The sequence below is a fragment of the Ruditapes philippinarum genome, unplaced genomic scaffold (genome assembly GCF_026571515.1).
Source record: "Ruditapes philippinarum isolate M1 unplaced genomic scaffold, ASM2657151v2 ctg3647_1_1_1_1, whole genome shotgun sequence".
NCBI classification, from domain to species: domain Eukaryota; kingdom Metazoa; phylum Mollusca; class Bivalvia; order Venerida; family Veneridae; genus Ruditapes; species Ruditapes philippinarum.
The window spans coordinates 66,256-78,472 of NW_026864373.1; the positions used below are offsets into that span (position 1 = coordinate 66,256).

A 12,217-nucleotide genomic window follows, 5' to 3' on the forward strand; every position below is an offset into this window, starting at 1 on the left:
AGATATCAAGTTTCATGAAAATATTTTCAGTACTTTTTGCGGTATCGCGGGATCCAGGTTATGTGTAAAATTAGCCATATTTTCAGTCTATTTGTTGCCATAGCAACCAGAATTTTCAACATAGGAAGAAAAGAAAAAGAGGTGCATAATCTCCATACTGCCATCTATCCATATATCAAGTTTCATTAAAATATTTTCAGTACTTTTTGCGTTATCGCGGGATCCAGTTTTGTGGACGGACGGACTGACGGACGGACAGACGGACTGACGGACTGACAGACGGACAGACGGACGGAGGGTAAACCTAAAGTCCCCTCCGGTAAACCGGTAGGGGACTAATAAATACACCAAGGTCAATATATTGAAGCGTGACATAACTAATCAAGGGAGAATCTCAAAATTATATTTGAACGTAAAGTTTTAGCATAAAGGTGTATTTATAACTTGATTGAATCTCTTAGTACATTCTTTTACATATGTGTGTTTTTGCTTTTGTTTTTATTATTATTTCTTGTTTTTCTTATCAAGATGAACTGTTAAATTATCTAGAATTAAGAATATCCGAATCTCCCCCCCCCCCCAGAAAACACACTGTAATAATTCACCATATTGTTTAAATTATAAGAAAAAAATATATATTGTGCAAAATTATGTATGTTTACTGCTGGAAAACTAATGTATTATATATTTGTTATATTAGAAAATCCTCATATTGTACAAATGTGCTTGAGTGAATAAAGATATCTGTCTGTCTGTCTGTTAATATCGAATAATAGAGTATTAGCTGAAAATTTAGCACACCCTAGTGAGACATTCTGTACAGATATTTGCCATATGTAAACGCAAGCAACAGTTAAAGGGAAAGACAAGGTTAGAATAAAAACTTGATTTCAGAAAAAGAATACTATAAATAATAAATCTGCAAATTTTCTGCCGCCAAATAATAATATTTAACGAATGATAGCAGAATTTAAATCGCTAAATCACCGATTTCTACAAATCAGTAGGCGCGTCCATGTTTGTGTATTGGCCGTATAAAAACAGGTGCGCGTGATGTCATTTCCCCACATCTTTAGATTTATGATAAATCTAGTTGAATCGTAGAGAAATATTAATATAATAAAGTATTGACCAGACAATTTAATTTTCACAGGAGGTGTAGAGGAGATTTTTTTATGGTTCAAAATACGTAACAATATCAAAAAAAATAAATAAACAAATAAAAAATCAACGTCTACCGGTCGCACCACTTCAGGCCAGTGATGCCCGTTTCTCCAAACAATGCTATGTTCATTAAAGTCTCATCTTAATGTAATTAATCAATATTTCACAGATTTAATAAATACACATGTTATTATTTAACAAAGTTTCACAATCAAATAATGCAATTAAATAAACAAACGCACCAACGAATAATTGGCTGTTAATTATTGAACGGCGATAATTATCATTATTATAAAAATCCTACTAAAACGTGTTCTTAATAGTACATGTAATTAAATTTTTGCAGTTTGATTCTGACTTTCAAATTAAAAGGTGTGAACATATGTTATAATTGATGTACACATTTCAAAAATATAAGCAACTATTTTGAAAAGTAAATTGTTAACATATGTCATATTGCCAACGTATGATGCTGCGTGGTATTTATTTACTTTGTAATCGTAGCCTAATATTAACTGCAGGCAAAACATTTTTATTGGCTGCTCAAAAATCTAATTTGCATAATTTATTCACACAATTGCTGGTTCTTACTACTTATGTCTAATACTGTGCATTATCCATTTTAATTGTTCCTAATTTGCACCAAATGTTTCTGTCACACTGTGTACTGACGATTTTTATTGCTCCTTGTATGCCTCTGTGCCGAAAGACCTTTTGATCATGCACAATGTTGCCCTGATTAATCACCCTTGCCAAATATTCTAATGACGAAATAGACATCTATTTTTTTACGCTTCATCAGTGAACTGAATGACCTTAGGGGAAATTAAGTTCCGCACCTGTCAAGTTATACTGTAAATTACAGCATTTCATAAAATAGCAACACATTTTTTTTTCAGTCACCAATAATCATTTTAAATATTAAGTAGAATTATGATTTTTTATTTTATTGGATTAAATTTACGGTAGTAGAAATGCGTATCTGTGTGGGAAAGGGATTGGGTAAGTAGATAACGTGGAAAAAAGCTATAGGGAACTGGATAAACCCGAGAATATGCGTAATTACAGGGGAATGGGCAACCTGTTGCTGTTGGTACCAGTTGACTGGGTGCCTAAATAAGGAATTCTAAATAACCTAACGGACAGTTTTGTTTTCATACGATATAAGTCTGGCTGCCGATTTTTCTGCGCCATTCTCATTTTTAGCGTCAATGGCGGAAAATCGCGTCCTCAGCAGATCTCTGCATATTGGATTTAGTTGATATTTTACGCTGAAAAAAAGATACATGACCGGCGATGTACTCTATTCGGACAGCTTGGCTAGCGAAAATTAAGTACAAAATAAAAGGATATACGTAATATCGTTAATTTGAAGAAGTTTCTCATAGTACCCAAATTAAATTGATGGTTTATCTTTGAAAATTAAGCAGTCATTGCTTAAATCATGTGGTGGGATCATCAGCAAGTTTGAAAATCGGACAAATGATAATTAATGTCGCGGCGTCTTCAATTAATTAATTAAAGCAATTCAGTTCCATATGATGTTTTCATAAATAATGTATAATGTACGCAATAAGATTAATAGGTTCTTCATCAAGATATATTTCAGTTGTACCAGCGTGTATACCTATACCGGAAGTGGGTGTAACACGTCACAATCTCGGTCTCGTCTGTCTCGCGAGAATGACAAAACGCCAAGATGGCGGCGCCCATGAACTTATTTCTCAAGTAAAAAATAGTGTCTTAAAACACGAATTTCTCACTTATAGGGTTGATGTCAACAGAAAAACTGTCACGGTACCTCTTTTTAAATGATGAATATTTATATTAGACAGACATCAATCCATCCATTCCTATTCCTTTAAAGACAACAAATAACAATCATCCTTAGTAATTGGAAACAACATATCATAATTATTTCCTACAGTGCTTTTCTTTCGTGATTCCCTAATATACATTTATACGTTAATAATCTCCTGTCCGCTGAATTATTGGTAAATGACATTACAGGATTTATCTAAACAAAAATAACATAAAAATATTTTTTCTACTTTATCAAAAGCTCAATGAGGGATATGAGTAGATTTGTGACGGTGCCCAGAGACAAAGTTAATAACCTCGAGTAAAAAGAATTGATCTTAACCGTTGTATTGTGCTACAGATTCATTGAATGACTGTTCATCAGAAGATCAACAGCTAAAAAACATTACGGAATAAGTCAAAATTATTATCAAGATTAAAAAAGTTACATGTATTAATGTTGTGAATAATAGAAACGTGAAAATGGCTTGCGTTATTGTTATCATTTTATCAAAAATGTGTTGATTTATATGTTTGAATATGTCATTTATATAACATTTTTATGCATCCTTAAAATGATGGACCTAAAATATATTCTGTTGTACAAATATGTAGTTTCAATTATGATATCTTACTCGAAATGGAAACGATTTGCTCTTTTTAAAGATTTTCCAAATTTGTTTTGATAAAACCACAATACTTGTTTAAATTGAGATTCCAGTATTGTTTTAACTGTGAAATTATCAAGCTATAAAATATGCCAATTTGTAAGATCTGTTTTATAATCAGGAATATCTAGCTTAGTTCGTGATCTAGGAAATTACGTAATATTGTAAAATATCTTTAAAGTCACATCAAGTTCATTCAGAAAAAATAAGTCACAGTTATATGGGCCGTATAAATTCAGTTCATTCGATGACAATTTGCTATCTTATTAAGTAAACGGTAGCTTATATTACATTGTTATTTGAACGAAATAGAACAACAGTTCCATGTTTTTTCTACTTTATCAAGAGCTTAATGACGCATGTGATTGTATTTTGTGACGATGTCAAGACACAAGGGTAATACAATTACCTAAAATAAGACAAATCTGGTAAAGATTGTCATTTTCTAAATATTTTGATAAAATTATCAATGAAACATTCAGCCAATCATGTTCCTGAATCATACAGTCTTATATTCTTCATTAATCTACTATATTTGAAAAAGAATACAAAATGAAGTGTATTTACATTCTACAAGCACATTTGAGAAGACTTGCTGATATTGCAAATATTTTGATGGGTATTTTGTTTCTAAGTTGAAACGGATGGGCCCGAAATCATGTCGGGATTAGGAACAAGTTAGTTTTACCTTCGTAGGTATTATAATACTGGCACTGGCCGAAAGTTTACTGGAAAAAATGTGAGTGAATTAAACTTAAAAGACCGTTATATATTTATTGTTTATATAACAAAATTCAAGAAAGGTTTGGCATTGTCATTACTGTAGTTTTTAATTACCATATTTCACCATTGTTATATATAAATGTTGAATACTATTTAAGCCTGCAACATTTTCGGTTTTGAGAGGTCTTTACTTAAAACTGTACTAGTATATGTAACACTATCCATACAATATTGCAAGACTTGAGTAGTGCTAAGTTTTTAGAATTAAATATTGGAATCAATGTCCCTTAGGGCTTTAATATATAACACCACCGAGACATTATCAGTCCCAACACATTCTAAATTAGACGCTGGTGTCAATTTCCTTTTAGTGATATGTATATTCTCCTTCTCGATTGGAAGATGGCTGATACAACGAGAGATATAACAAAACTTCGACGAAAGAGCACTCTCCTAATGCCAATTTGTAAGATCTGTTTTATTTCTCATCATGAAATCAGCATTATCTATCTTAGTTCGTGATCTAGGAAATTACGTCTTCTGAAGATTCATTTTACATCTTCGTACGTGATTACTAATTTAGTATTCGATGATATCTTTTTTTTAGTTCCAAACGATATTAATGAAATCATAATCCCTTAAGTCAAATAGAATTTATCTTTAACTAGTATATTTATGCAGACATGACATATACCACATGAACTAATTTGTAGAACAATTATAGCCTAGAGGTTATCTCTATACATTGTATTTAAGAAATACTATTCTTAAAAAAAAATAGAACATGAGTTATAATTTTGTAGGTCAGTATTACACACCGTACAATCAAAAGGGCAGACAGCAGTTCAAGCGTCGACAGCTGTACAGTATATACATGTCGGCGCACGAAACACAATTGACGGACGGTAAATATTCATCTATTTTTAACATATCCCAACTTTGTTCGAGTAAATCAATGTTATAGATTCATACTCGACATCCAAAGGAGCATTCTAACAAATTTCTGGCACTTTGCAAGCTTTACTTTACGTGAATTTTGACTGAAAATAACCACACTATCCGATGAGACGCGGCATTCTTATTTTTAAGTCACAAAAACTTATATTTTCTCATGATAATAAATCCTTTTATTATACGATTCGTAAACGTCAACTTTTTTGTTCATTTAAAATATTAATTTATTCATGATACGATTACTTTCTAATAGACGTCATGCTTACGAAATCCATCTACTCTTCAATAATTTCTAAATTTTCCACCATAATAAATGATACGGACGGTACGTTGTCGCATAGTCGTACTGTCGCTTGCGAAGCAAGCCAAACGGCACGTTGCCGTGCATTATCGCGTTGTCGCAATATCGCCCGTCGCTTGGCTTATAAGCCAATCCATCGATTTGAGCAGAGCGACGATGTGACGTGGCGGCAACATGCCGCACAATAACTCGCCGTTTGGTGTGCATCGTTAGCGACAGGACGACAAGACGAACGTCTGACAACAAGCCGTTTGGCGCTTTCTCGTGCTGTCACTAGCGACAACACACAAAGCGTTCCAAATCAACCAAAAAATTACGTTGTATAATTTTTATGAAATACTATGTGCTTTTTTTAACATTGTTTATAAAATGGTATATATGTTTATGCTCTTCAATTCTGGATAAAATAGGAAACAAAAGTATTATCTGTTTAACTATTTCGTTGATAAATGCCATAGTATGTTCCCGGGTATTGTGAAAACTGTAAGGGAAATCTGACCAGCATTAAACCCGATCTATATATATCCATCAGGTTATTGCCAACAATAATGTTCATCCCTATTATATATTATATATTTGGATTTGAGTCCTCTAATTTTGTAATGTACGCGATGTCTTATAAAACCTGATTGGACATAAAGATTAAGCCTAAATAAACTTTAATATGATTGATATAGTGGTCAAAGCAACATAGTCAATCAAACATATTAATCACTGGCAACTTTTCAATCTGTAGGTCTAGACGGTTGAAATTTACAAATAACCGAATATAAATAACATTATCAGAGACATGCGATGAATAAAATAAAGTATTCTGACGATACCATTACAATGTTTTCATCTGAAATCAAATGTAATCAATCAAATGCCAGAATATCTATATCATTTCAAAATATTAATTAAAACAAAAAATATACCAGACACACAGATATGAAATTTACTGTTTTAACTTTATTATACAAATTTACCATGCAACAGCAATTCCATTTGAAACAGTTCGATAAATTTATACTATGAATTTCACCTGGAAAAACCTAATGTTTGAATTTGTTTATCCAGAATTTGTTTATATTACTGTTTAATGTATTAGCTTAACAAAAATTTGTCTTCAATATTTAAACATTAATAACAAGATAAGACTTCTGTCCTCAATATTTTGACATCTTTATCGTAAGAATTATTTATTTATTTTCCTATAAACCTACATAATATGCATCTATTAAATTAACTTTACTTTATAATTAGTGAATCTAGTAAGTTTATGTTTTGGTCTTATAATTGATTGGGAGTTAAAGATTTCTTTCACATGGCGCCACTTTGATAAGATACATTCCGTTTAACGCAACATTTCTCATTTAAGAAATGACCTACAGGAGTAATTCGGTTGACTTTCTACGTTTGTAGCTACCAATTATTGGTGCATTAATAAAATATTTCACTTTTGTTCGCTATACCAATAAAATAACTCAGATTTACTGTCACATCAAATTAAGCACAATGTCAAAGAATGTTGTTTGAGTAAGGCACAGTCATACATATCACTTTGAGATCACCTAAAATAATTAAAGCGGGTAAAAAAGGAATAATGTGAAGAAAATGCCAATAAATTGCAAACATTTTATCATTTTCTAACAATTTCCCCTGTTTCAATTAGAAAATTGTAATGTGTGAGAAACATATATGACAATTCATCTTCATTTTGGCATTTTCAAAAATCATATACTTATACTATTATATGAGGTTATTGTACATTGTTGAGTACAATACTGAAGTTTATTAGAAAATATTACAACTGTAAATCCTACACATATATCGAACGGCAACACAATTTTTTCATCTTTAAACCAGTACAATAGAATTAGTATTGTACTAATCTAACGATATCTAGATCGCATATGCAGAAAGAAGAGCCGTTCTGCATACCAGTGTGATACGGAATAAGTTATTTAATGTAATGACATAGAATAGATAAAAATACAATATCTAAAGTAGAAATAGAGTAGTTACTATTCCGCGCCTTGTGAGATTATGGCCTATAATATCCACTGGAATAAAAAACTTTCAGCTAACGTGAGATTCTGACATAAACATCCGCTTATATCGCATATAAATTTCAGATTTAGATACTCATATAGCAACTGGAACAAGATTGTAGAACATATAGAGACCGTTTTGAGTTAAACAAAATGGTCGTTGCAAGTTCTGCACTGCCTATATCTGTCTAAACCAGTTATATCATGTTCGGAGTGGATTGATATCCCATCATATTATTTATTAAATGTATTAATATGTTTACCAGGTAATTAAACCTATCTGTTTGTAGACTCCTAAGAAAGATTTTCTTTAATTGTATACGGACGACATCTGAATACAAAACGAATTGATGCATCAATACTTACTTATATAAGTAACAACAGTAGATACGAGTAGTTATTATAATGTAATTACAGTCTAACTTGCCCATGCGACCACGTGTATTAAGCGACTTTTGTCTTAAACGACCACTTTAAATTCCCCCCGATCATTTTCTCTCTATATCTTTAATGTATTAAGCGACTTTTGCTCAACGCGACCAGCGACCGCTAATTAGTCACCTAATTGACATCAATCTTTTCATTAAACGACCACTTTTACCTGTCAAGTAATTGTGTTTTTAGAGAACGCCACCTCGTTATGTCACAAGTGTCAGCAATTGTCGACGTAGCCCAGTCGGCAGTTATTTGTATTACAGGTGGGGTAATAGACATACACAACAAATGCAAATCTGAAATATCCAAGATATTTATTAAACAATATATAAACACAATATAAATATATTACACAACTTTAACATGTAATGGTCAGATATGAAGTGCCATTAACAATTATAAGATAAGGTTGAATGAGTGATACAGGTATGTAATAACTACATGTACAATTTCAGGTAAGTATTGTAAATATTCAAGGTAAGTATTGTGAATATATCTCTCTGTTATCTATCAAAAACCTCTATATATTAACCAATAATGACATTCTGTAATAATCTAATAATTTAAGTAATAGGTCAGAGATTACTAACCTGAAATATCCAAGATATTTATTAAACAATATATAAACACAATATAAATATATTACACAACTTTAACATGTAATGGTCATATATGAAGTGCAATGGAGCATCACAAAACATACCCGAACATAACATATCAAGTTTACGGGTGACAGGTTAGTAACAATGACAGAGAAGAATAATAGAAATATAGAGAGGGATATAACGGTATAGGATCAGGGGTCAAATAATATATAACACATTAAGATACAGTTAATATACTTTATTTGAAATGTATAACAAAACATAAGGCAATGTGCATTTTATATAAATTTCTATCCTGCGACATACTCCTCCAGGTTCGTTTAAAAGGCTCCTGACTTTTCTGTACGTCTCCCTTCAATTAAAAAAACATATATACATATTATGTACAAAGTTATATAACACATTTGCTAAATATAAGTTATTGAATACAAAACATAAGTTGCACACGCTGGCTGGGCTACAACTCAAAATTACTGTGTACAATACCTGAGGTAATAATAATTTGAGCAAGAAATAATGAATTCAACATCAAACTCGAAGCTTGATGATGCAATGGATAGATATCCGTTAGCTCCTACTACTAATGCATAATCAGGATACATCATAGATTCAACTAAGCAAGATATTTCCATCCTCCACTGTTCAAAATGACTTCCATTAAAATGTGGTATTTTAGGTTGTCCAACCTTAAATAGAGGAAAATCCTCCTTCTTCTGTCTATACTTTCCATCATTAAATCCTATCTTGTTATCTAACTCTGTCATTCCAACTCCATCCGGAACATGAGGTTCTTCAAATGTTCTTGTTACATCTCTCTCATCTCTTCGTAGTATTTCATTTTCGTCTACAAATATATCATTTCCTCTTTGTTTTGCTGTTCTTTTTCTTATTTCATCTATTCCTGTCTCTACTCTATCCTTTAACAACTTTTCTTTCTCCGATAAAAGCTTCAATTTCATTCTTAATGCTTCATCTTCTTTCTTTTTAACTAACATTAATCTTTCAAGCCTCTCATTCTCATTCCGTTTCATATTCAAATCTGCTTCCTGACTTTCTAATAGCTTTATTCTTTCACTTAATTCTCTCTCCGCTCTCCTCTTATTTTCAATTTCAGCTTCAAGTCTCGATTGATTCTCAATAAATAATCTGTTTTTCTTCTTTTCTATTTCTTGTAATTTCCTTAGTTTCAAACTTTCTCTTTCAACAGAACTAGACTGACTTCTTATCTCTTCATTTTCGTTTTTTATTTCATTTAACCTGGTGCTTAAATTCATTTCACTTTGATCTTTTCTATAACGTTTCAACTGTGTTGTACTTGTATTTGATAAGTCATCCTCATATTCAATTGATTTTACTTTTTCTTTTCTATATGTAATTCGTTTGCTTGATGTTCGTAACTGTTCCTCTATTCCTCCTCTAGATCCTTCCCTTTCCTCTCTTAGTTCTCCTAAAGTTTTATCGAGCATTTCTATGTGATTATCCAAAAACGCAAAATTGCTTTCCAATGATTTGTTTTGATCCTTTTCACCTTTTGCAACGGGTTGAAGAAATAAGTTTTATACAATGTTATTTTTCTTTCATGTATCGTAAGTTACAAAGTATTTTGTATGTATAAAAGTTTTGAAAAGTCTATTTATCAAACATTCTTGAACAAAAATTTACTTAAGAAAAGGTCTACTCAAAAATCTATAGAAATGCTAATTACAGAAAATGACTAAGTTTTCTTCAAAAATTTATATGCAAAAATAAAACAAAAGTTGTTACCTTTTATTAAAATATCCTATATAAAAATAATCCAATTCAAGAACACAATATCACATAATTATTACATCCACTTTCACACTAACTAATATAAACAAAAACAAACTTTCACTTGAAGAGAAAGTTTAAGAGTCCGTGGCACAAATCCTTTGACGATGAGAAGTGATCCTGCGTTGAGGCTAGCCTTCCCGGTACGTAATTATGGTACTCGACGTCTCGAGTTAGATTCCATGGAATAATTAAGTAAGGGCCCTATCAATAACGAAGGAGTTTGCACGCACGTGACAATGTTTACAATATACACAATTATGGACAGGATATCCAAAAATCTGGTGACGTCAATAATCACATGGTTTTAAAAACCAATAGAATAACTAGAATCTCGGCGGGAAGAAGGTAACTAGGTCATATGTAAATGCCGCACTAGTAAAATCCAATCAAAATCCTTCTATGCACAAATGAATTTATCTTATACTAGATAATCCAGTACACAAAATACTATTCACGTATGTAAGATCAAATGCATTAAACATTTGGAACACAATAATAAATTATCTGTTGGTCCAGTCTTATCAACTGATCTCTTGTAGATGTTACAGTTGAATCACGTTGGGCGCCATTGTCGACGTAGCCCAGTCGGCAGTTATTTGTATTACAGGTGGGGTAATAGACATACACAACAAATGCAAATCTGAAATATCCAAGATATTTATTAAACAATATATAAACACAATATAAATATATTACACAACTTTAACATGTAATGGTCAGATATGAAGTGCCATTAACAATTATAAGATAAGGTTGAATGAGTGATACAGGTATGTAATAACTACATGTACAATTTCAGGTAAGTATTGTAAATATTCAAGGTAAGTATTGTGAATATATCTCTCTGTTATCTATCAAAAACCTCTATATATTAACCAATAATGACATTCTGTAATAATCTAATAATTTAAGTAATAGGTCAGAGATTACTAAACCTGAAATATCCAAGAATATTTATTAAACAATATATAAACACAATATAAATATATTACACAACTTTAACATGTAATGGTCAGATATGAAGTGCCATTAACAATTAATAAGATAAGGTTGAATGAGTGATACAGGTATGTAATAACTACATGTACAATTTCAGGTAAGTATTGTAAAAATATTCAAGGTAAGTATTGTGAATATATCTCTCTGTTATCTATTCAAAAAACCTCTATATATTAACCAATAATGACATTCTGTAATAATCTAATAATTTATGTAATAGGGGTCAGAGGATTACTAACCTGAAATATCCAAGATATTTATTAAACAATATATAAACACAATATAAATATATTACACAACTTTAACATGTAATGGTCAGATATGAAGTGCAATGGAGCATCACAAAACATACCCGAACATAACATATCAAGTTTACGGGTGACAGGTTAGTAACAATGACAGAGAAGAATAATAGAAATATAGAGAGAGATATAACGGTATAGGATCAGGGGTCAAATAATATATAACACATTAAGATACAGTTAATATACTTTATTTGAAATGTATAACAAAACATAAGGCAATGTGCATTTTATATAAATTTCTATCCTGCAACAATAAACGTGTGAAAAACTCTATTTTACAAACCGTTTTAGCGTATGCAAATGAAGTTAAGTATACGCGTGACGTGTATTATCCAATAATATCGGATAAACAATGCAACGCTCCGCCCATACTGAGATGGTGTATACGCTTCGCTTGTTGACATTTAGACTGCATTGA

At 31.3% G+C, this 12,217-nt stretch overlaps 1 protein-coding gene across 1 annotated transcript; it reads right to left on the bottom strand.

Moving 5' to 3' along the window:
- Positions 1 to 9,153: 9,153 nt before the first annotated feature.
- Positions 9,154 to 10,149, bottom strand: LOC132725381 (trichohyalin-like). The gene has a single exon (XM_060710483.1). It carries the CDS (start codon positions 10,147 to 10,149, stop codon positions 9,154 to 9,156), a length of 996 nt encoding a protein of 331 aa, XP_060566466.1.
- Positions 10,150 to 12,217: the final 2,068 nt, after the last annotated feature.